The sequence below is a fragment of the Muscardinus avellanarius genome (assembly GCF_963383645.1).
Source record: "Muscardinus avellanarius genome assembly, chromosome: 4".
NCBI lineage: Eukaryota > Metazoa > Chordata > Mammalia > Rodentia > Gliridae > Muscardinus > Muscardinus avellanarius.
The window spans coordinates 120,881,945-120,904,936 of NC_137789.1; the positions used below are offsets into that span (position 1 = coordinate 120,881,945).

A 22,992-nucleotide genomic window follows, 5' to 3' on the forward strand; every position below is an offset into this window, starting at 1 on the left:
CCAAAATTGAAAACAAGCTTGGATCAAGATTACTTAGATTGTGCCGGGCTTGGTGGTGCACGCTTGTAATCCCAGTGCTTAGGAGGCTGAGACAGGAGGATCGCACAGGTTCAAAGCCAGCCTCAGCTACTTAGTGAGGCTCTCAGCAACTTAGTGAGACCCTGTTTCCAAATAAAATATAAAATAGGTCTAGGAGTATAGCCTGGAGGTAGAAAAGCCCCAGGGTTCCACCCCCAGTACCACACACACACACACACACAAAAAGATTACTTAGATTGCAATAATGAGGCTTTTCATGGGAGAAAGGTTGTTTCTGTGAAGGATTCAGAACAGTTCCTACTAAGGAAGAGAAAGGGGAGAAACTCGGGATGGGCAAGGTCCTTGGATTACAGAACAGTAAAGAATTTCAGCACAAGTAAGTCAGAAACATAGACAGAGATTTATTTAGGAAAGTAGGAAATACACATTCAAGGGAGAATGCGGGCCATCTCCAGAGTGAGAGACCCACGCGGGGCTGCGGGGCTCTTTCTTCTTTTATAGGAGACTTCTGTGAAGAGTGGGCAGGAGGAGGGATGGAGAATGACATCAGTTCAGTAACTGCATGGTGGTTTAGGGTGCTTGGTCATTTTGGGGGTCCTGATGGGATCTCTTTTGTTTAGACTGTTCAAGGATAGCTGACAGTGCCTAAGAAGATGCTCTTTTGTGTCACTTTTGTCCTCTGATCAACAGATATCTCTCCTGCTTAACTATTCCTAGGTTGGATAATTAACAGTTCAAGGTATTGGTAAGTGCGTGAATTTCCAGTATTGGTGTCTGGCCACCTTTTGGGATCTTTTGTGAGGTCTTTATTGTCTGATTGATAGATAACTCTTTGAGGATAGTCAACAGTGCTCAGGCTAATTAGTAAAGACTTGTAAAGTCCTCAACTATTTGGGATTCAGAGGCATGGCTGGGGGTGGGGGTGGGGGCAGAGGGTGTTAGGCCTGATTTGAAGGCTAAGGATACCGGGGAACTTCACCATAGGCTTCCATATTAAAGTTCCATTTCCCCCGCTCTTCTTTTGTTTCTCCTTTCTAATATTTATTTTATATCTCCTATCTTACCTCAAGGCTCACTCTCCTTGTACAACTGTCAGCTAGACAAGAGGTTAACATTGAAGGTCATGGAAACTCCATAAGAAACCAGCAGTGCTCAGTTCCCATCATATCCACCCAGACTTTTCCTTCAATCGTGTTGTTTCTTTCACCCTGTGGTTACTTACCTCCAGCCTGATTCGCTGGGATATCATGCCTATGTCAATGCTGACAAACACTATCCGATTGGATCCATCGTGTTCTGCCATGATGAAAGCCCGGCTGTACAGCCTGGTGAGGATGCCCTGTGCATTCTGGCCACTTTTGGCAAAGCCCATCTAGGCAAAAAATAAGAAATCAATTCTCTCCCTAATATGTGGAAGCTAGGGAGAAAATGAGTCATAAAAGGAACTCTAGACAAAGAAGGAGAAACTCTAGATGAGCTAATAAGGTGACCTAACTCAGGGGGATGGGAGGGGGAGAGGGAAATTCCCCAATGTGCATGATGTACATTCACAAACATATCAAAGTCAATCACTAAGCCAAACAGGAGGAGAGAGGAGGATGGAATGGGGTGGGAATTGAGGAAGGGCTGAGTGATGTGTACATGTATGCCTCTACCATCTTGCACTCCATTAAGATGTATAACTACAATATACCAATAAAAATTTTTAAAAAAAGAAGAGAGACTCCGAGTTCACCTGCTAAAGCAGAGAGTAGTTACAGGCACGTAAGAATAGACTATATCAGAAAGAAAAAGAGTAAAGTCCCCGTGAGACCACAGAAGTGAGATCATACACGTCTTCTAAAAATTACCAATAAATAAATGATAAAGCCAAAATCATAATAGGGGCTTTAATCTTCTGTGCAGAAACAATATAAAGGCCAAGTATTGCTCTGATTGTCAGAGGAATTCCCTGGCATATGGGCAAAGAAGGCATTGGTGTGGTTCCCAAGTACTACACACTGAAGAGCCCTGGGGGCCTTTGGAATGGAAGATCCTCTGCCTGCCTATGGTACTACGGAGGGCAGTAGAAGTATATCCTGTTCCCTTCACCCCATATTGCTCAGGAGCATCCTGAAGATTGGAGGTGCTCTTACAGCTGATGGGGTGACTGTTGTATGATGGGTGACTTTTTTTCTTCCTGAAGCAAATGATATCCTTCTAATTGGGTACCTGAGGGTACTTCAACCAGGCCTTTACCAACCTTTTACCCCCTGAGCCAAGTCAGATGCCCTACACTTACACCAAGCCCCTTCTCTCACCATGTCATAAAAGCCACCCTAAGAACCACACCCAGGCCTTTGGCATGTCTCCTCTAACATTAGCATGAGAGTGTTCACTTGGGGTTCACAGTCCCGGGGGAGGAGTTAGTGACCGTGTAGGCAGAGAGAGGAAGAGGTCCAGGGAGAAGCTCATAATGATGACCTCTACAAGCAAAGTAAAACTGGAAAAGAAGTCCATAAGGATGTGGGTAGGAGTTAAAACAAGTCTAAGTGAAACTAGGGAAGAAAAAAAAAAACAAGTTAAAAGCCTATCTAGTATGTGGGCACGGGTCACCAAACCCTGCTGGTCAATGACTCAATGTAAAACCAGGGGAGCGTGGAGAAAACTGACAGGCCGACAGCCGAAGATCCCCAAGTTAAAGACAGCTGGGCATCCTCACTCGAGGCATGCCCCTCTGTGATTGAGGGCTTTCTGCTTTTGCGTGAGCTTTGAATATTGCGCTTTTCTCAGTAAACTTTTGTGTGAGTGTTGCACTCACTGTCTGTGATCTCATTCTTGGTTTTGGAGAGACAGAGCACAGGGAGGCATCTCATGAGGCCCATCAAGGGTCACTTTTCAGAAGACACAGCTCAAAAAATTTCTTTTTTTGTGTGTGTGTGGTTTTGAGGATGGAACCCAGGGACATTCTACCTCCGAGCTACATCCCCAGCCCTGTTTTTTATCCTTTTTATTGTGGAACAGAGTCTCACTGAGTTGCAAAGGGCCTTACTAAGTAGCCGAGGCTGCCCACGAACCGTGATCCTCCTATCTCACCCTCCCAAGTGCTGGGTTTAAAAGCATGCACCACCACACCCAGCTAGAAGAATTCTTAAACTATAAAACTTACTAGGTAAGAGTATGCATTCCCATCCAACAACATCTGTTCTGGCTTCCCAAGGAAGTGTTGATATAAACTGGTCTTTTAACTCAGTTGGCAACTTCTGACCCATAGAAGTGTTTTTATTTGCCTTACATGATGCTGGCCCACCCACACTACATTTCCAGATTTAACTACATTTGCCTATGCTATTTAAGTGAGAGAGAGAGTGTGTGTGTGTGTGTGTGGTACTGGGGATGGAACCCAGGGGCATTCTACCTCTGAGCTACACTCACAGCCCTATTTTTTATTCTGTATTTGAAACAGGGTCCCACTAAGTTGTGGAGGACCTGATGTTCCGTCTCAGCCTCCCAAGTACTGGGATTACAAGTGTGTCAAGTGAGAGACTTAAAAGTCTCAAATCTTCAATCCAGGGATTTTTTGGCTTCTCTTCACAAAACTCTAAGATCGAGCAGCCCTGATCCCACAGTTTTACTCATAAAGTTAACTTTAAAAAGACCAGTTGCTGGGCGTGGTGGTGCACGCTTGTAATCTCAGCATTAGGGAGGCTGAGACAGGAGGATCGCAGTTCATGGACAGCCTCAGCTACTTAGTGAGGCCCTTTGCAACTCAGTGAGACCCTATTTCAAAATGAAGAATAAAAAATAGGATGGGGAGTACAGCTCAAAGGTAGAATGTCCCCTGGGTTCCATCCCCAGTACCACCAGAGGAACTCCAGATAATGGAGGGGAATCCTCAGCAAAGCTAGAATGGAAGGGTAGGAGAGGAATAAGGCTGAGGTTGATTAATGGAGGAGTTACATTCAAATATGTGTATAAGTATGAATGGAGCATGGTCAACCTGGACACTCAGTGTTGGGAGGGGGGAAAGGGGAAGCAGGGGAGGGCAGGGCACCAGGCACTATGTAAATGTAATATATGCTATTTTCAATATGATCCACATTAAAAAATAAAATAAATATGAGAGGTAGCCCTAAATTTAAAAAAATGAGTCTGCAGATAGCTGTTGTTATTTCTGCATTTAAAAAAAAATAGATCTAAGGTATGTTGTTGCAACTACTCCAGTGCAAAATACCCATGAAGTCAATAAATGTCCACTGTGAAATTATGTATTCTTAGCTCTAGTAATAAAAATGTATTACTAAGAAAAAAAAAGAATCACTGTGCTTCTTCTACTAGGATGTCTGAATGATCCACTTCCTATGTGAGCATTTGTAAGTTTTAATCACATAGATATGTTTGATGGTACTTGTATTTAATTTTTGGCTACCCCATTTATCAATAAAGAATCCATGTCACCTAAAAAAATAAAATAAAAACTACTCAGCCACAAAAAAAGGAATTGCAGTTGAATAAAAAGTTTTTCTCTTCCTTATAGGATGATATTTCTAGTTTGAGATGGCAGCAAAGGCAGTGAAAAAACTGGAGAGAAAATAATAATGATGTGATAATTGGGCGTGAACATAGGTTGCAAAACATAGGATTTGTTTTATAGTCTCCTTAAAGAGCCCATCATTTACTTACCAAATTGATATCTGATACTTGTCCTGTGCAGTCAGCCCGACCAACACCAATATAGTAGCCACTAAAGTTCTGAGATAGAGGAGGGTTTGGGCTGTAAGTGGCGGGAGAGGCTTCGGTGGCTATGGGGCCCTGCGTGGCTGAAGGGCTTTGGGTGGTTGAAAAACCGTGATTTCCTGAAAGTAAAACCGAATAACACCAATAAAAAGTTTAAAAAGATACAAATAAGATATTTGAGAAACAACATTTTAGCCCACTTATTTGTCAGCATCAATTAGAATACAGAAGCTCAGGTCCCTAAGGAAAAAAATCTATGCATATTCTTTTACACATAAGATACACAGTGAGAAATGTCTGAAGGAACCGTTTGCAGTATATCTTTCTTCTTTCCCTTTTTTCAATAAAACTGGGGATTGAACCCAGAGGCATTCTACCTCTGAGCTACATCCCCAGGTCTATTTTATTTTATTTTTTTTTAATTTTGAAACAGGGTCTCACTAAGCTGTGGAGGGCCTTACAAGGTTGCTGAGGCTGGCCACAAACCTCCATCCTCCTGACTCAGCCTCCCAAGTACTGGGATTACAGGCTTGTGCCACCACACCCCCTTGCATTCACAATTCTGAGCGGCATTTTTTTCTTAGACTACAGGTGTTTCAGAGAGACGGGCCTCCGGAGAACACCCTGCAGCCTTTCCCTGTCTTACTCACTCAGTCACTCACTTTCCCTGCTTTCCTGTTCCAGCCTAACAAAGCCAGTACCACTGTGGACTCCAACTCTAGGGCGTCCTTTCTTCCTTCTCTCTATGAGCCCTTTAGAACAGATTCATTTCCATCACACCTAGATCTAAGTCAGCTCTCAGCTCCAGGAGGCCATCCAGTTCTCTCTATCCCGCATGGCTCTGTTCAGTCCACAAAAGACTTTTATTAAAGCAAACCAGATCACTGTACACTTGGTGACATGGTTCCACCTTCTTCTAGTAATTCTCAAGTCTGCATATTTGTGTGCATTTATGCACATATATTCTATATTGAGTTATTTATTTATGTGCAATACAAAACATTTGAATATCAATGGAGTCAGAATGACCTAGAGATTAAGAGGGAGGTGCCAAAAACAATCTACATTGGCTTGAAACCTGATTTTACCAGATACAAACCAAACTGCATAACCCATTTTACCCCACTTTTTAAATTTATGTAATGGAGATAATGATAATAATATCCCCTTCCTAGGATTTTCTTCTGAACAATAACTATTAATTTATATTAAAAATTTAGAGCAATTGTACAGTCTTTAATTTTTACATAATTGTAATTTAATTTAATTATAATTTAATTTTTACATAATTTTTACAATTATACAGTCTTTAATTTTTACATATTTAGACATTTTTATATATGCATTTACGTGTTTTTGTTTGTATGTACCCACCCTTAGACAATAAACAGGAGTAGCCAAGGCAGCAAATGTCAGTGTCACAAGGCACTAGCAAATCTAAACTACACTGAGAGCCCATCTAACTCCAGTTAGAATAGCGATTATTAAAAATACAAGCACACCGGGCATGGTGGCACACGCTTGTAATCCTCGCGCTTGGGAGGCGGAGACAGGAGGATCGCGTATGTTTGAAGCCAGCGCACTGGCTTAAGATACCCTGTTTCCAAAAAAAAAAAAAAAAAGTATAAAATAGGTCTGGGAGGGTAGCCCAGAGGTAGAAGGGCTTCCAGGAACCCCAGTGCCACCTAGTACATGCACTGCCCAGAGACAAAGAGGCACCACCTGACTAAGGAAATAGTTATGTCACAACAAAAGGACAGATGTAGAAAGTCTATAGATGTATTTCTTTATATGTTGGTACATACAGAGTCTCAAATATTAACAAACTGTGTTACCCAATTGGCAACCTATCAACAGGTCTTAAGTACACTTCAAACCGGGTTGGGGAAAAGGATAAATTCTGTTTTTATACATGTGACCTGGTACTCATCAAATCATCTAAAATCTTTATTCCAAAGCCTATTTCAGGTCTCCACAGTACCAGTTTCTGGATTCACGTGATATAAAATAAACTTAATACATCCCACTTTTATGTGTTTCAGTTTAAGTCAGCAAAACAATTGCAATTTCTCATTCAAGTGCTATGGTTAGGTTTTCATGGCTAACCTGTATTATGAGTATTGTCTTATAGGGTCAAAGCTTTCTGACAGACAGAACCTGGCAGACACCTACCGAGGTCTTTGGATAGTCATAGATGTACACGGCTTGGACCCATTTGATTTCCCCATGCCAATTAAATGGACTAAACCCTAGGAACGGAGAGTTCCAAAAGGGTTAAAAGAGATTCTAAAAGCCAAATTCCTCAAAAAGCCCTGGGTGTGTCTGTCCCTTCTGGAATTTGCCCTCTGGAGCCGCCCATCTGCAAGGCCAAGGGTCTGATTTTAATCACAAGACCAGTAATGTCACAGATCTTCCCTTTGTTTTTTTTACATGTCCTTCACTATTGTCCTTTGGTGTTTACACTCTTCTACTAATTAACTTCACTGGGGAAGAATATAAATAATCTTAGTTTTGGAAAATAAGTTGTCAACTGCACGAGAGGCAGTTGTCCGTGTCCAGTCATTTCAGATTTCTCTCTCCCAAGCCCCCGGGGACGAATCTCCACATTTAGCATTGTGAACAGGGACTTGAAGGAATTTTATTTGATAGGGGAGAGGAATCGCTGCAGAGAAGCCTCTGCAGAAAACAGCCGAAGCCTTTGCCCCACCTTCCAAGAACGGTTTCAGTGCTCCAACCGAGCTCGGTTGCAAGTGGGGATAGATCCAGAGGGAATCACAGCGAGTGCTGTGTGATCAGAGGGCTGTATCACATTGAACCTCCCTGTGATGTATAAGTCAATGCACCAATAGAAGTATAATAAAAAGGGCTAGGGGGAGCCGGGCGTGGTGGCGCACGCTTGTAATCCCCGCACTGGGGAGGCTGAGACAGAAGGATAGCGCAGGTTCAAAGCCAGCCTCAGCTGGTTTAAGAGACCCTGTTTCCAAATAAAATATAAAATAGGTCTGGGAGTGTAGCCCGGAGGTAGAAGGACTTCCAGGAACCCCAGAAACACCAAAAAAAAAAACAAAAAAAAAAACAAAAAACTTAGGAGATCTGAGACAGTGTGACACGACAAAAAAGCACAGCAGGCTGTGGACACCCTTCATCAGTCTTGCACCTGCTCCCACCGCCTCTGCTTCTCCATCCTACCTTATTTATAGAATGTAAGTTTGAGACCCCTTCCCTAAGGCTTTTCACAGGCTCAGTGCCATTCAGTGGGTCCCTTTTTCTTCTTTTGCCCCCTGGGGAAGACAATGCCAATAATGAAGTAAAGAAGATTAGAAGCTTGAGGCAAAACCTATTGTCACTAGACCTTGAGGAATTTCAGTGTGTAGAAATAAGTGGAAAAGCTAAAGATAAATGTGTGCATGTGCCTGCTAATTGGCTCTTTGGGTACGAAGGTGAATTTGATAAAAAGATGCAGGTAGGATAATTAATGTAAAAGTAGATGGCCACCCCTGGCTGGTTAAGTATACTTTGAACCATCAGCAGGTACTGTCTCTCACCTTGGTGTCCCCTAGTAATCAAGAATGTTCATACAGACTGAGAAGAGCATCTGAGAGGCCCCACAACACTTGCCTTTGTGGTTTTCGATGGTCCCACTGGTGATAAACAAGAGGCTGAGAAGGGCCACTGTGATGGCAGTCATCATGACCAGGAGGAAAATCAGAAACGTCTCCAGTGTGGAGAAGGTGCGCTTGGCCATTTTTCCTGAGGAGAAGCACAGGTTGGAAGAAGAAATACAGGAGAGAGGAAGAAAAAGACAGAATCACAACTTAAAATACATATGATTCCAGCTACCCAAGGCTAAGATATCTTAGCTCTTTCACATTGTTCAGTCATAGCAAGCAAAGAGACTATCGCCGCCTCCCCAACCCAGGCCCATGGCAGACAAGAATTGCCATTTACAACACTGTTTTGGAGAAACTCAGATGAGGCTTTCCAGTCCTTCTACCACGGTGCTCCTCCTGGCAACCATCACACATGATTTGGCACTGGCATCTGAGGTTAAGAACTATTTGCACTCTTGTATTATGCCATACTGCTTTCGTTTGTGGCAACAAGGTTGTTTATGGGTCTGTAAGTGGGTTTGGACTGGGAATGAGTCCATCAATAAGGATGATTGATACACACATACAGAAAGTTGGCTGGGGTTAGGGCTGTACTCTGTGGTTTTAGACTAAGTAAAATGATCTTTTCCAGGCAAGGTAAAACCGCAACTTTGGCTTTAAAATTCTATGTTCTAGCTTTCAGTTATTACCTGGTGAGAAAAGGGGATGGGAAAGAGGATTGACATCCCTGGTCTCAAGCCAGGCATTAGTAAAATATCCCTTTCAGTGATTAGAACTACCCATATGTCTTACAAACCCTGTGTCCTATAAGAACATTTCTTTACAGATTCATCAAGATGTTTTAGGAAAATCCATCATAATATAATTAAGATAATATGATAAAATGAGAAGTAGTATAATGTGCTTAGAAACTGGGTTCTGAAATCTGAATCCAGAGGTGAAAATCTCATTTCTGTCACTTTTTGGCTGGCCTCTAGCAAGTTTCTTGCCTTAGCCTACCCAGTAGCTGGGATTAAAGGTGTGAGTCACTGCCCCCAGCTTTGTCCCAACTTCTACCATCAGTCTCAGAAATCAGGAATCACATCTAAAATATGCCCCATACACTCTGACATCTAAAGGAATTTACTAGTCTGTACTGGTTGTTTCAGTAACAAACTTCAAACGCATTACACCTAGTTTTTGCTCAAGGCTTGGCTTACTACGAGTCATCCTAGGAGCCAAGATGACTGACAACTAGACACCCCAAGCCCAGAGCGTCAACATGCACATTGTGTATGTAAATGTAGTCATGTAAATGTAATCATGTGGTAGGAACCTGTATATCAAACAGAGGTAGAGAGGTGGTACCAAACACACATGCATGCACACACACACACACACACACACACACACACACAAACACACACACACACTTTGTTTTGCTCTGCTGAACTGATTACCACTGCTAATCTTTTACACAAGATAGCAATGGCACTTGATTTCACATGAGAGTTTCCACCCCTCGCCGGGACTTGAATGACCTCATCCATTTTACCATTCTGTTTAGCTGCCAGATTTGCTGCCAACACATTAACATTCTTGTTAAACTCCTCTAACTGACTTTACCACCACCTTTAGGGAAATCAACATTTGGGTGAGCACTATTTGCTTCTCATTGGTGATTAAAGTCTGAATTTGAACATTCAGGCAGATGCCTCCTCTGCCTTCAGAATGCAAACGCATCTCGAGGAGCTGAGCCTGTGATTTCATCTTAAATGATTTCACATTTCATCAGGGTTCCTGCTTAACCTGTCACAATGCTGCAAGCCCAACAATGAGGTTCTATGACATGATCAAGCCATCTGCCACATCTTTGTTACACTGGACTCTGTTTTTCAAGGAAGTGATAGGAAAAGGTAACAATTTGGCCAAAGTGGTTTCAAAAACTATAAAAATGATGTAAAACTTTAGAATTTTGTTAAGATCTCTGAGACAACAGGACAATTCATGATTCCTTTGTCCAGCCCTCTCCAAGGAAAAGAGTCATTCTTACCTGGTTCTACTACTCAACGAGTGTTCACATCCTAGTAAAGCAAATGGCCATTCAGAATCCGGTTCCTTTTCCCCTTACACGTTGCTGGGCTTAGACTTCTCAATGCTGTTTGAAACCTGGTGAAGAAAGATATTCATAGCCAAGTCTGGGAGGGTTCAAGATCTCATTAACATACTTTATGGGCTTGGCACAAGGAAAAGATTAAAATGTATTGATAAAAAAAGGGCTAATACGCAAATTCTCCTAGGACAGCCTCTTACTGGAGGTAGAATTTGCAGGATAAGTTGGATCGAAGGTTGTTTCAGCCTTTGTACAAGTCTTCCAGTGTGACAAGTTCTTTGGGAGGCCAAGTACTGCAACCCAGATCATTTTTAAAAATGCACCTACTTGAGCCGGGCGTGGTGGTGCACACTTGTAATCCCCGCGCTTGGGAGGCGGAGACAGGAGGATTGCGCAGGTTCGAAGCCAGCCGCGCTGGCGTAAGAGACCCTGTTTCAAAAATATAAAATAGGTCTGGGAGTGTAGCCCGGAGGTAGACGGGCTTCCAGGAACCCCAGTACCACCAAAAAAAAAAAAAAAATGCACCTACTTATTTTACCATGGGTCATTCATCCAGTGATCAGGAGGAAGAATAATGAATACAGGACATTGGTGAGGGCTATAGATACTACTGGGCAATATTTATACCAATTTCAATTTCAGAAAAGTGATCTTAATTTTTAGACACTCGTAAAGACAATGCAAAGGTTTCGATTAACTATAAATATAAATAATAATATAATAGGGCAAGAATGCAAAGAAACTATTAAAAATTGTACTGAAAGAAAATTTAATGATATAAAAAAGTATCAAATATTAAATTATTTGAAGTTTACAATACAATATGATTACGTTTTGTATAGTGCATATATATAAGAAAATACAGCAAAATATCAAGTAGTTATCTGATGATTATGAGTGTTTTTGTTTTCTTCTTTTTTTCTCTCAGCATTTTCTTTTTTCTTTTTTCTTTTTCTTTTTCTTTTTCTTTTTTTTCTTTTCTTTTCTTTTTTTTTTTTTTTTTTTTTTTTTTTTTGCGGGCCTGGGGATGGAACCCAGGGGCATTCTACCTCCGAGCTACACCCGCTGCCCTATTTTTTATTCTTTATTTTGAAACAGGGTCTCACTGAGTTCCAGAGCCTCACTAAGTAGCTGAGGCTGAGGCTGTCTGTGAACCATGACCCTCCTGTCTCAGTCTCCTGAATGCTGGGATTACAAGTGTGCACCACCACGCCCGGCTCTCTCAGCATTTTCTCTAATAGCCATGCATCACTTTTGTGATGAGAAAAATAAGATATTTTTCTTCCTCAGAAAATGTATTCTATACAGCCAGGCCTGGTGGTACATGCTTGTAATCTCAGTACTTGGGTGGCTGAGACAGAAGGATCACAAATTCATGGCCAGCCTCAGCAACTTAGGCCTCTGCATCTTAGTGAGACCCTGTTTCAAATTAAAATATTAAATAGGGCTGAGGGTATAGCTCAGAGATAGAATGCCCCTGGGTTTTATCCTCAGTTCCCAAAACAATATTGTATAAGTATGAAGTTAGTCCGTGACCTACAAGAGACAGAATAAGAAATTGACCAACCCCACTACTTATTTGTTTTGTTTTTTTCCCCCAGAAAATTTACACTATCCAGGAAGCAGCCTATAGACTGATTGATTCTTTGCAGAGTTAGAAAACAGACCAGCCCCCAGAGTTCTAAATGAAGTATTAGAGTTCCTTCAGGTAGGTCATTTAGTAACGTACTGTTCTACTGCCACAGAGGGGAAGAGTTTAAATCATGATAGTAAGCAAGGGATTATCATCATCATCATCATCATCAGTAGTCGTGGTAATCGTAGTGCATTTATGTTAGAATTTTTGGTTACAGACAACAGAGAACAAATCCAACTAACTTAAGGCCGTGGGGAAAAAGAAAATGAAATAAATCCACTTGAAGGCTTCAAGGAAAGTTAAAGACCAAACTCAGGAAGGGCAGGAATCAGGGCAGATCTATAGATCTAGGAAGCTGGAGCTATGAGACATCTCTTAAGAGATTCACCCTTGAGATGGATGCTCTCCAGGTCCTTCAGTCTATGTGTTGCTCCCTCAAGATTTGACTCCTGAAAGATGACAGCCTAGCTCAGTTCATATATTGATCCTTTCCTTTGAGGAGGTATTTATTTATTTATTTATTTATTTATTTATTTATTTATTTATTTATTTATGTACTGGGGATGGAACCCAGGGGCATTGTACCTCCAAGCTACACCCCCAGCCCTATTTTTTTAGTCTTTTTTTTTTTTCCGGGTCTGGGGATGGAACCCAGAGGCATTCGACCTCCGAGCTACACCCCCTGCCCAATTTTACTTTTTCTTTATTTTGAAACAGGGTCTCACTGAGTTGCAAAGGGCCTCACTAAGTAGCTGAGGCTGTCTGTGAACCGCGATCCTCTGGTCTCAGCCTCCCCAATGCTGGGATTACAAGCATGCGCCACCACGCCCAGCTTAGTCTTTGTATTTTTGAAACAGGATCTCACTGAGTTGTGAAGGGCCTCGTTAAGTAGCTGAGTCTGACCGTGAATGGTGATCCTCGTGATCCTCAGGTCTCCGCCTCCCGAATGCTGGGATTACAAGCGTGCACCACCATGCCTGGCTCTTTGAGGAGCTATTTAAATGGTAATTTAAAGAAGATTATGCTCAAAGAGGGAAGGGTAGTTCTCCAAAATAGAATCAAATAAAGTCAAAATGGAAGAGATGTTGGGTAGATAATAACAACAGATATCCACTAGTGGACTGACATTGGATTTCTTTCTTCCTGTGGTTGGAGGCCTTCAGATTGCCCCTGTGGTCACTTCCAGACCTCTCTAGCCCTTTTCCTCTTCATAAAAAAAGGAGCCACACCATGGCCTACTCAGAGTCCTGTTCTGTCACTGGCAATCTGGTTAAATAAGATCATTTAACAGGAGTAGATGATCATGGCATAGCATATAACCTCTCACACACCATGTTTGAAGCCTATACCTGATCAATAAAGGGGTGAGAATTCAGGAGATTCCAACTATGGAAGAGAAGGAAAGATGTTGGACCTAAGGGACTCATGGTGCCTATTAAAAGAGTTGGCTCCCGTAGTTGGGAATAAGCTCCCATATCCTGGAGGCTTGGTCATTTTCAATATTTTTACTCATATATGAATTTTATTTCTCTCTGAGTGATGCTCGCATAAAACTTGTTAGCAAGGAGAAGTTAATTGTCCTTCTCTACTCTCTTCCTCTATATATTTATATATACTCTACACATTTTATAGATGTGGAAAGACACAGACAGGCCTATGGAACAAAAAAGATGGTTAACAGTAAGCATGATTTGGGAATGGTTATTCTAAGATATGACTCCCTCTAGACTCCTAGACAAGACCTCTTTCCCTTTGCCAAACTTTCACGAACTATATGTCACCTTGACCTGGTCGTGGCAAGGCAGCCTCTGGGGATATGAAAGTCCACTGCTTATTAGTAGCTGATAAGGGAAAGCTATGTCTTCTGTCTCTCAACACCCTGTCACAGAGGAAGGAACTGTCCAGTACAAAGTAAAGGCAGCTGAGGAAAAAAATATATTTAAGCTATAAGGACATTTCCACCAAACACCAAATCCTAAATCATTAACTAAAAATCACTAACATTACAAATTTTCTTAATATTTCACTTATGCCTAGCAGGTTGGGACCTTAAAAAGCATGGTGTGAATGTCTTATACTCCATGCTAAAGTTCATGTCATTTTATTCTTTAACTCTTAAGATAACTAAAAATTGAATTACTGTTAGAAAACATATAGAATTTTGTGCATCCAGACTGTCATCTCTAAATAGCACTTATTGCCATTTAGAACTAAAGAATCTGAATGTAGACTTACGGGAAGATGGTGACTGAGAAAAGCAGCGTTTTAGAGTCCTGCTAAAACTTGATCTCTGTTGCCACGAAATCAGCACTTTTCATAGCCAGAAAACACCATCAGCAGAGAAATAAAAAATGTAAACAGAAGGGACAGAGAAAAAAAAGATTAGAAAAACAACCAGAGACCAGAAATCAAGCCTGCAATGCGGTGGTGGAGCAAGCCAGCACCATCTTCCCTCACAGCACCAGGCTACAGAGAGGAAAGGTAAACAAGGAGCTGAAGTGAGCAGCTGCGGATCATTCGGGTGTAATTCAGCAGTTCTTTCAGTGCAAAGAACGCCTAAAACTCCTAGTGGTCAAGCTCATCACACCTTCCAGGGACTCAGAACGGAGCTCAAAACCAGAAAAGAAATACGCCAGCCTCATGTCCGAGGGTGTGGCAGCAGCTCCATATTGCCAGCATCTCCAGCCTCACGGCCGAGGGTGTAGCAGCAGTGCCATATTGCCAGCAGCTACAGTGAGTTTGCCGCACCCCACCACAGCTCCAAATCTGCGCGCACAATAACGATGAGTGTAATTGCAGCCCTAAAGGAGAAATCCCTGTACTGCACTCCCAGGGACTTGCGTAGCTTTGATAATCTCATTGGTTCAGATATTTTGCAGTCCAACCCAGTGAAGGAGTAGCAGTGGCAGAGATACCACACCATAGCCTCAGCTCCCTGTGAGAAAACACCCAGCCCAACACACCCACAGTCTCACACAGCCTCAATTAACTTCCTGGGTATGAGACTTTGAGATACAACCCAGTAAAGGAATAGTGGTGGCTGAGATTACAACAGACTCGAGATACAGAGCACCCTAAGTGAAGTCATAGTGACCCACGGAAGGCACAAAATTTTGAAATCATGGGAAAGAGGAACAACAATAGAGCAATGAATGCCCACAACCCCAAACATCAGAACCTGATAACACAGAAATTCAGAGATCTCTAGAAGATCAAATCAGAAAAATAACTGTATAGAGGGCTTTCGCAAAGAATTCAGAGAGAGTCAAAAAGAGATAAAGGATGCAATCATTGAAGTAAAGGCCTCAATTTAAAGTATAAACAATTGATTCAACCACATGGAGAATAGAATCTTGCTCCTAGAAGATGATCACTCCAAAAACGAACACATAATTTGTAACTTAGAAAAAAAAAATCAGACAGCAGGAATCTGACATTGAAGAAATATGGTCCCATTTTAAGAGAGCTAACCTAAGAATAATTGGAATAGAGGAGGGAAAAGAAGGTAAAACCAAAGGGATCAATAATATCTTCAAAGAAATAATAGCAGAAAAATTTCCAAACATAGAGCAAGAGGTCGATACACAGGTCCAGGAAACTTATAGAACTCCCTTTAGACAGGATCGGAGAAGAGGATCCCCATGCCACATAATTGTCAAAATGACCAATGTGGAAGCCAAGCAGAGAATCTTAAAGGCAACAAAAACAAAGGGCCAAGTGACATTCAGAGGCAAACCAATTAGAATCACTCCAGACTTCCCAAACCAAGTCATGAGAGCCAGAAGGGCTTGGAGTAACATATTCCAAACTCTGAAAGAAAACAACTTCCAGCCAAAAATTTTCCTACCCAGCAAAACTTTCTATCAAATTAGATGGGGAAATAAGAAGCTTCCATGACAAACAGAAACTGAAGGAATTTTTGTCTTCAAAACCAGCACTAGAGAAAATACTCAAAGAGATTAACTACAAAGAGGAAATTGGTAATACACATCAGAACCAGAGAAACAAGATTTTCCATCCAGCAGACAACTAAGCAAAGAAGAATATATTCATGTGTTTATAGGTTAAAATCTTTGGAGATTCATTATTTATTTCAGTCTTTTACCTATTTCAAAAATGTATTTCTAAATTGTATTGTTTGCCTTTATTGTTGTTAATTTTTAGGATTTCTAGTTGGAATATTAATATACCTTCAGATATAGCATTTGGAAATATTTTATCCCATTCTATCAGTTAACTTTTAACTCTGTTTACATTGTACAATATTTTTTTATTTTTTAGGAAGTTTGTTTATTCTTTTATTGCCTGTGCCTTTGAAATCATATCCAAGAAATCACTGCCAATTTCAATGTTCTGAAGAGTTATGACCCAGGTTTTCTTCTAAAAGTTTATAGCCTTAAGATTTACATTTAGCTCTTTTATCTAGTTTGAGTTAATATTTGTATATGGTGTTAGGTAAGAGTCCAATCTCATTATTTTTCATGTAATTATTATCTTTTAACTATTTAGTGAAAAGATTACTATTTCCTTCACCTAATGTTCTTGGAAACTTTGTCAAAAATAACTTGACCATATATGGAAGAATCTATTTCTAGGCTTTTTATTTTACTCCAGTGGTTTATATATCTGCCTTTATAGCAGTACTACACTATTTCAATTATTGTAGCTTTATAAGGTTTGAAATCAGAAAATGTACATCTACTAGTTTTATTCTTTTTCGAGATAGTTCTGGGTATTTAGAATTCATATTTCTTGTTAGGATAGACTTTTTCTAAAAAAAATGTATGATAGTTTTACCTTAAAAAGAAAAAAGAAAAAAATATCCTCTGGTAAGAAAGAAAGCAAAAAGAAATACTGAAATGTTATCTCTAAGTGATCAAAAGTTTGATACCAGACAGATGAATCTGCTATGTGAGATTATCATTGTTAATTTTGGATAAACTGCTATAATATTAGATGTCAACCACTAAGCCAAGCATAGGAAGGAGGGATGGGGAGGGAATGGTTGGGTATTGGGCAGGGGCTAACTGGGTGATGTGTGCATGTATGTCTACACAAGTTTTTATCCCATTATGATGTATGAATACAGTGCACCAATAAAAAAATAAATAAAAAAAGAAAAGAATCTGAATGTAGTGGCACACGCTGGTATTCCTAATACTTGGGAGGCTGAGATAGTAGGATCACAGGTTCATGGCCAGTCTCAGCTACTTAGTGAGGTCCTCTGCAACTTAGTAAGACCCTGTCTCTCAAATAAAATAAAAGAGAGAGAGAGAGAGAGAGACAGACAGACAGACAGAGACAGGCATGGTGGTGCACACTTGTAATCCTAGCATTTGGAAGGCTGAAACAGGAGGATCGTGGTTCACAAACAGCCTCAGCTATTTAGTGAGATGCTTTGCAACTCACTGAGACTCTGCTTCAAAATAAAGAATAAAAAGTAGGTCTGGGGGTATAGCTCGAAGGCAGAATGCCCCTGGATTCCATCCCCAGTACCACACACACACACACACACACACACACACACAGAGCTGGAGGTGTAACCCAAAGGTAGAATGCCTTTAGATTCAGTCCCCAGCACCAAAACAAAACAAAACACCTAGAGATCCTTGGGGAAATACTTGATTTGGGGTCTGGAATAGAAACCATATAAACTAAATCTGGAATGTTTCATTCTATTAGAAATCAAAGGAATCATCAAGATTATAAGAACTGTGTTAAAAGAACTAAAGGGGGCCCACTAACCAAAGATTGATTAATTAGTATATCAGTTCAAAAACTATCCACAACAGGTTGAAGGAAATTAGATCTGTTTCAATCTATGCTATCATAATGATTTTATTATTATTAATTTACATATTAATATATTTATGGATTACAGAGTACAAATTCAAAACATGCATACACTATATACATATACATATATATGTAGTAATGATCTACAGAGTAGTTAACATCTCCATTTCCTTAATCATTTAAAACACATTTTGAATAACATAATAAATGCTTATATTTATGATGCACAATGTGACATTTCAATTCATGTATACAAGATATACTACTACTAATCAAAGCAGGGTAACTAATACTTTCATTTCCTATTATTATTTTGTACTTTGAGTCATTGAGCTCTTGTCTTTTAGTTACTTGTAAAATAAGTCATAGATGACTGTAAACTATGGTCCTCACACTGTGCAACAGAACACTAGAACTTATTCTTATCTGTGTTACTTTTCAAAAGATGCTAAGGAACCAATTCATTATTCTGGAAACTGGTAGAGAAAAAAGAAGGAAGGAAATCAAGACCGTCTTCTGCTTTGCCTGTATAAATAAACCTTGGGAAAGCCCAATAGTGGGAGAGGAACAGTTTCTTACTATCTAAGTATTGTAGCTAAAAATTGAGGCGGGAATGACAGTTGTGACGAGGAGATAAAGTGAGACTTTGTATATGATACAAAGCTTTACCTTCCAAGCATTCTTATCATAAAGTTAAACCTAAATCGGGTCAGCCTCTAGATATAAAATCAAGTTCACAGGAAATATAAAAGACAACTGAATCCATCAGATGACAATATGGGGCTACGATGAGCAAAATGTATACTGTGAGAAAGACCGCAAGATGAACAACCCAGGTTTTTTTTTAAACAAACAAATTGAAGTGGAAAGAAAGAGAAAGTAAGGGAAGAAGGTGCAGGAATGTGGGAGAGATGAGCAAGAACAAGAAAAAATGGGTAGAAGAGGGGACAGGAAAGAAGAACTGTAGATTTTTAGAGACCTAAAAGATTTCTTAATCCGCTGTGTGTTGTCAGCCCCAAACCAACATTATTTGGAAACTGATTCAAAGTGTGTATTTTGAAGTGAGGAGACAATTGGAGAAAACTGAAGACTGTTTAGACATTTGATGATATTAAAGGTTTATTATTTTAAAATGTTAGTGTAATAACGGGTATTGTGATTATACTTTTTGAAGAAAATCTTATCATTCAGAGATGCATTGCTGGGTGTGGTGGTGCACAGCTGTAATCCTAGTATTTGAGAGTATTATTAGGAGGATCTCAGGTCTGAGACTAGCCTCAGCAGTTTAACAAGACCCTCAGCAACCTAAAAAGCCTGTTTTCAAAACAAAAAATAAAAAGACCTGGGCATGTAGCTAGGAAGTAGAATGGCTATGGCATTCAATCCCCAGTACCACACACACAAAAGAGATGAACTCTGAAACACACTTTAAAAAGAAACAGTACAAAAAAATGCAAAAATTGGATGGGTGAGTGGATGGATGGATGGATGGATGGATGGATGTGGAGGAATGGGTGGATGAATGGATGGATGTGGATGGATGGATGGATGGATAGATGGATGTGGAACTATAGGTTCACTTTTTTTGTGTGTGGTACTGGGGTTCCTGGAAACCCTTCTAACTCCGGGCTATACTCCTGGACCTATTTTATATTATTATTATTTTTTTTTAAACAGGGTCTCTTAAGCCAGTGAGGCTGGCTTCGAACCTGCACGACCCTCCTGTCTCCACCTCCCAAGCATGGATATTATAAGCGTGCGCCACCACACCTGGCTTATAGGTTCACCTTTTCACCTGTCTCAGTTTAAAATTGATCTCAATCCACAAGCAATCGAAGACAGGTTCTTCTGTTCCAAACTGGAATGTAGGTTTCTTACTTTAGCCCTAATACAATCATCATATACTGAGGGGTTGCATCTAGGAATTTGCAACCATGAATTTAGAAGCCAAAAGTCCCTGAGGGGAGTCTCAGCTCTAACCAAAGCAGCAGGATCAGAAGAAGATGGAGCATACCAGGAGAGAGCATCCCTGGTCTCCTTCCCCGGGGAAGTTCACCAGACCCATGTTCCCAGCAAAGAGTACAAGTAGATACTGACAATTTTCTGCTTTTCTCAGAGAACAGGAAAAACTACACTAGGGTTACAGAGTTTCTCTTCTCATATGCACCTAAATCCTTCTCCCAATACAAAGGAAAAAGGTAAAAAGAATGGGATTTGAATCAGAAGATAAGATTTGTGTCCTTAAATTTACTTTCCTCATTAGAAAAGCACACTAGCAAGAATTTAGTTTGATAAAGGATCAAACAAATAACATATTTTGAAAGCTTTTTGCTAATTTGATAACAGAATGCCAATTAGTTATATTAATCAGGATGGAGCCAGGTGTGGTGGTGCATGCCTGTCATCCTAGAACTTAGGAGGCTGAGACATGAGGATTGCAGGTTCGTGGTCAGCTTCAGTAACGTATTAAGCTCTCCACAACTTGGTGAGATCCTGTTTCACAATGAAAAATAAAATAGAGCTAGAGGTATAACTCAGAGGTAGAATGCCTCTAGGTTCAAAGTCCAATAAAAAAAATCAGGCTGAATATGCATTCCCAAGAGTGGTAGGCTGCTGGACATGGCGGCACACCTTTGTAATCCCAGAATTTGGGAGGCTGAGACAGGAGAATTGCGTTTCTTGGACAGCCTCCGCTACTTAGTGAGGCCCTCTGCAGCTCAGTGAGACCCTGTTTCAAAATAAAAATAAAAAATAGGGCAGAGGATATAACTCAGAGGTAAAATGCCCCTGGGTTCCATCCCCAGTACCGCAAAAATAAATAAATAAATAAATAAATAAATAAATAAATAAATAAAATAAATAAAAAGAGTGGTAGGCTTTGTGCATTTTAAACCCAGTAGTACAGTTATCTTTCCTTCATGTATCCTTTATGCTTGGTTCTAAAGATCTTTCTATCAGAGTTTGATAAGCCTTGCCTTGGGAAAGGAATGTATTTTGCTATTTTCAACACATGCAGAGAATTTAAAATCTTGATAAAATTAGAATTATAAATCCTCCCTAGTTCTCCACTTTTAGATAAACAGTGTGGGGCTGTATAACCTTTTCGGAGTATTTGGAAATTATTCTCTGATGATTTATCTTTTTGCAGAACCACAGATAAGAATTTCTTTCACTTGACACTGACAAATTTGACCTATTTGTCACTCAAGATTACAAAGGCAGATTGGGAGAAAGCAGACTGCAGGTGCATTTATCATCCTTTTGGGGACGGGTGACAATATCTTCTGATGTAACTTTTGCCCTCTACAGACTCTCAGATGCTTAGCAATTCCCACCGGCACTGTACACCTGTCAGAAAAGTACCATGCTGTCCTTGATAAAACTTGAAAAAAGAAAGACCAAGAGAAGCAGAAAGCAACCTGACTCTATCAAAGTCCAGCCTGACTCAGATCAGTGTTCTCTCTGGCCAACACAGGGGAAGGGAAAAAAAGTGCTGAGCAGAACTTGGCACAGAATGAGCAGAAGCCTACCTGAGGAGGAACCTGCCTGGTCAGGACTGCCCACTTCCTTGCCTGGAGCAGTTATTGGCAACCATGCACAGAGAATCCCCTATTAGATCAGTTAAGAGGCAAAAGGGGCAGGGAACCAGATCATCCTCTGCCAGAGTGAACTCATACAGTTTCTCGCATTCTCTCTTCCCGAAATTGTTTAACCATTTCCCAAAGATAATCTATTTAAGATCCAGGGAAGTAGGTGAAGAAGAAGCACTTGCTTATATGTATCTATCTGGAGGGATAATGCCAGCAGGAGGACTTAACACCCTAGGCTTGTTGTTGATTTGAGATGGTAATAAGGGCTAGGTGACATCTGAAGTATCTAGACTTCAAAAATATAGCCCACAAAATGAGAGTGTCTATCTGATATTCCCTCTACTTTCTGAGGCCAGGCAGGACCAAGCTTTAATGTGAATTGGAGGCTGAGGTGGGCAGACTCCTGAGAGGCTGAGGTTGAGGTTGCAAGCTCCAGGTGAGGTTAAGTGGGCTCCCCAGGATTCCCAAGGGTCAGCCAAGGAATGTCTATGAGAGAAAGCTAAAGCTGGGCAACAGGAGGAAACCAGGTAGAAATCCTGAGCTTGGAGGAGGCAAAGCCAAGATCCATTAAAAGAGACAAGATGGGGCCAGGCAGGGATTAAATCTAAACTCAAGCTGATAAGGCACCAGTCCAAAGAGGTTGGAGGTTTGGATCTGTGTCACCTACAGGTGTTTTGTATGACTCCATTTGATGGGTCCAGTAGATTAAGGATATTTGTGTGGGTTGGGCTGGCTTACCTAGCCAGGACAAGAAGAATAATGAAAACAACAACAACAACAACTCATTGAGCTCTTACATGTAGATACTTTATCAAGAAGAAGCCACATATTAAAAATAAAATAATTTTAAATAAAATGAACTGATTGAGCTCTTTGTAAACTCTAGACCCTATTCTAAGAAGATTACATGAATTACTTCATTCAGTAGTCCCACTAACCCTGTGAGGTTGGTACTATTCGAGCCTCAATTTATATTTGAATTAAAAAACAAAAGCCTGAGTCACAGAGAAGTTAAACAAACAGATGGAAGTCATATAGCTAGGCTGGATTCAAAACTAAATTACTTGCTCTCTAGCTTACCTCTAAGCTACACTACACAACATATACATGTGCCTTGTACGAGTACTGTCATACTCTATGACCTCAGAGCAAGAATATGACAACGCATGCAAAAAGGTCAAACCCACAAAGCTATTACGAGACTGAAGAACATTCAGACTCAAGGACTGTGAGAAGAGGTAAGGATTCCAAACTCTTCATAGCCAATCTCCTTATCATAGAGATAAAGTTACGTTACCTGCCCAAACTTCACTGTGGTGGAGACTTGCAGTATTCATTCATACCTGCTTCTCCACTCCTTCATGGACTTATGATAGGGTGCTGTCTTCCCTCTGGTAGTTATTGACCACTGGGCTGTGGGTGGCTGTGACATGTGTCGCGTATGGACTGAGGTATAGCCTACGGAGGCATTTGAGGGGGCGTGAGTTCCACTTGGTCTCTCTTCCTCCACCA

At 40.7% G+C, this 22,992-nt stretch overlaps 1 protein-coding gene across 1 annotated transcript in view; it reads right to left on the reverse strand.

Annotated features, from left to right (window-relative positions):
• Positions 1-8,505, reverse strand: part of ASAH2 (N-acylsphingosine amidohydrolase 2) — a gene marked incomplete at its 3' end in the record, with an annotated part of 73,574 nt that extends 65,069 nt beyond the window's left edge. Inside the window, 3 exon segments of the mRNA XM_080694823.1 lie at positions 1,262-1,411; positions 4,702-4,872; positions 8,336-8,505. Coding sequence (XP_080550949.1) covers positions 1,262-1,411; positions 4,702-4,872; positions 8,336-8,500 — 486 coding nt within the window. The 5' untranslated portion in view covers positions 8,501-8,505.
• Between the last annotated feature and the right edge of the window lie 14,487 nt (positions 8,506-22,992).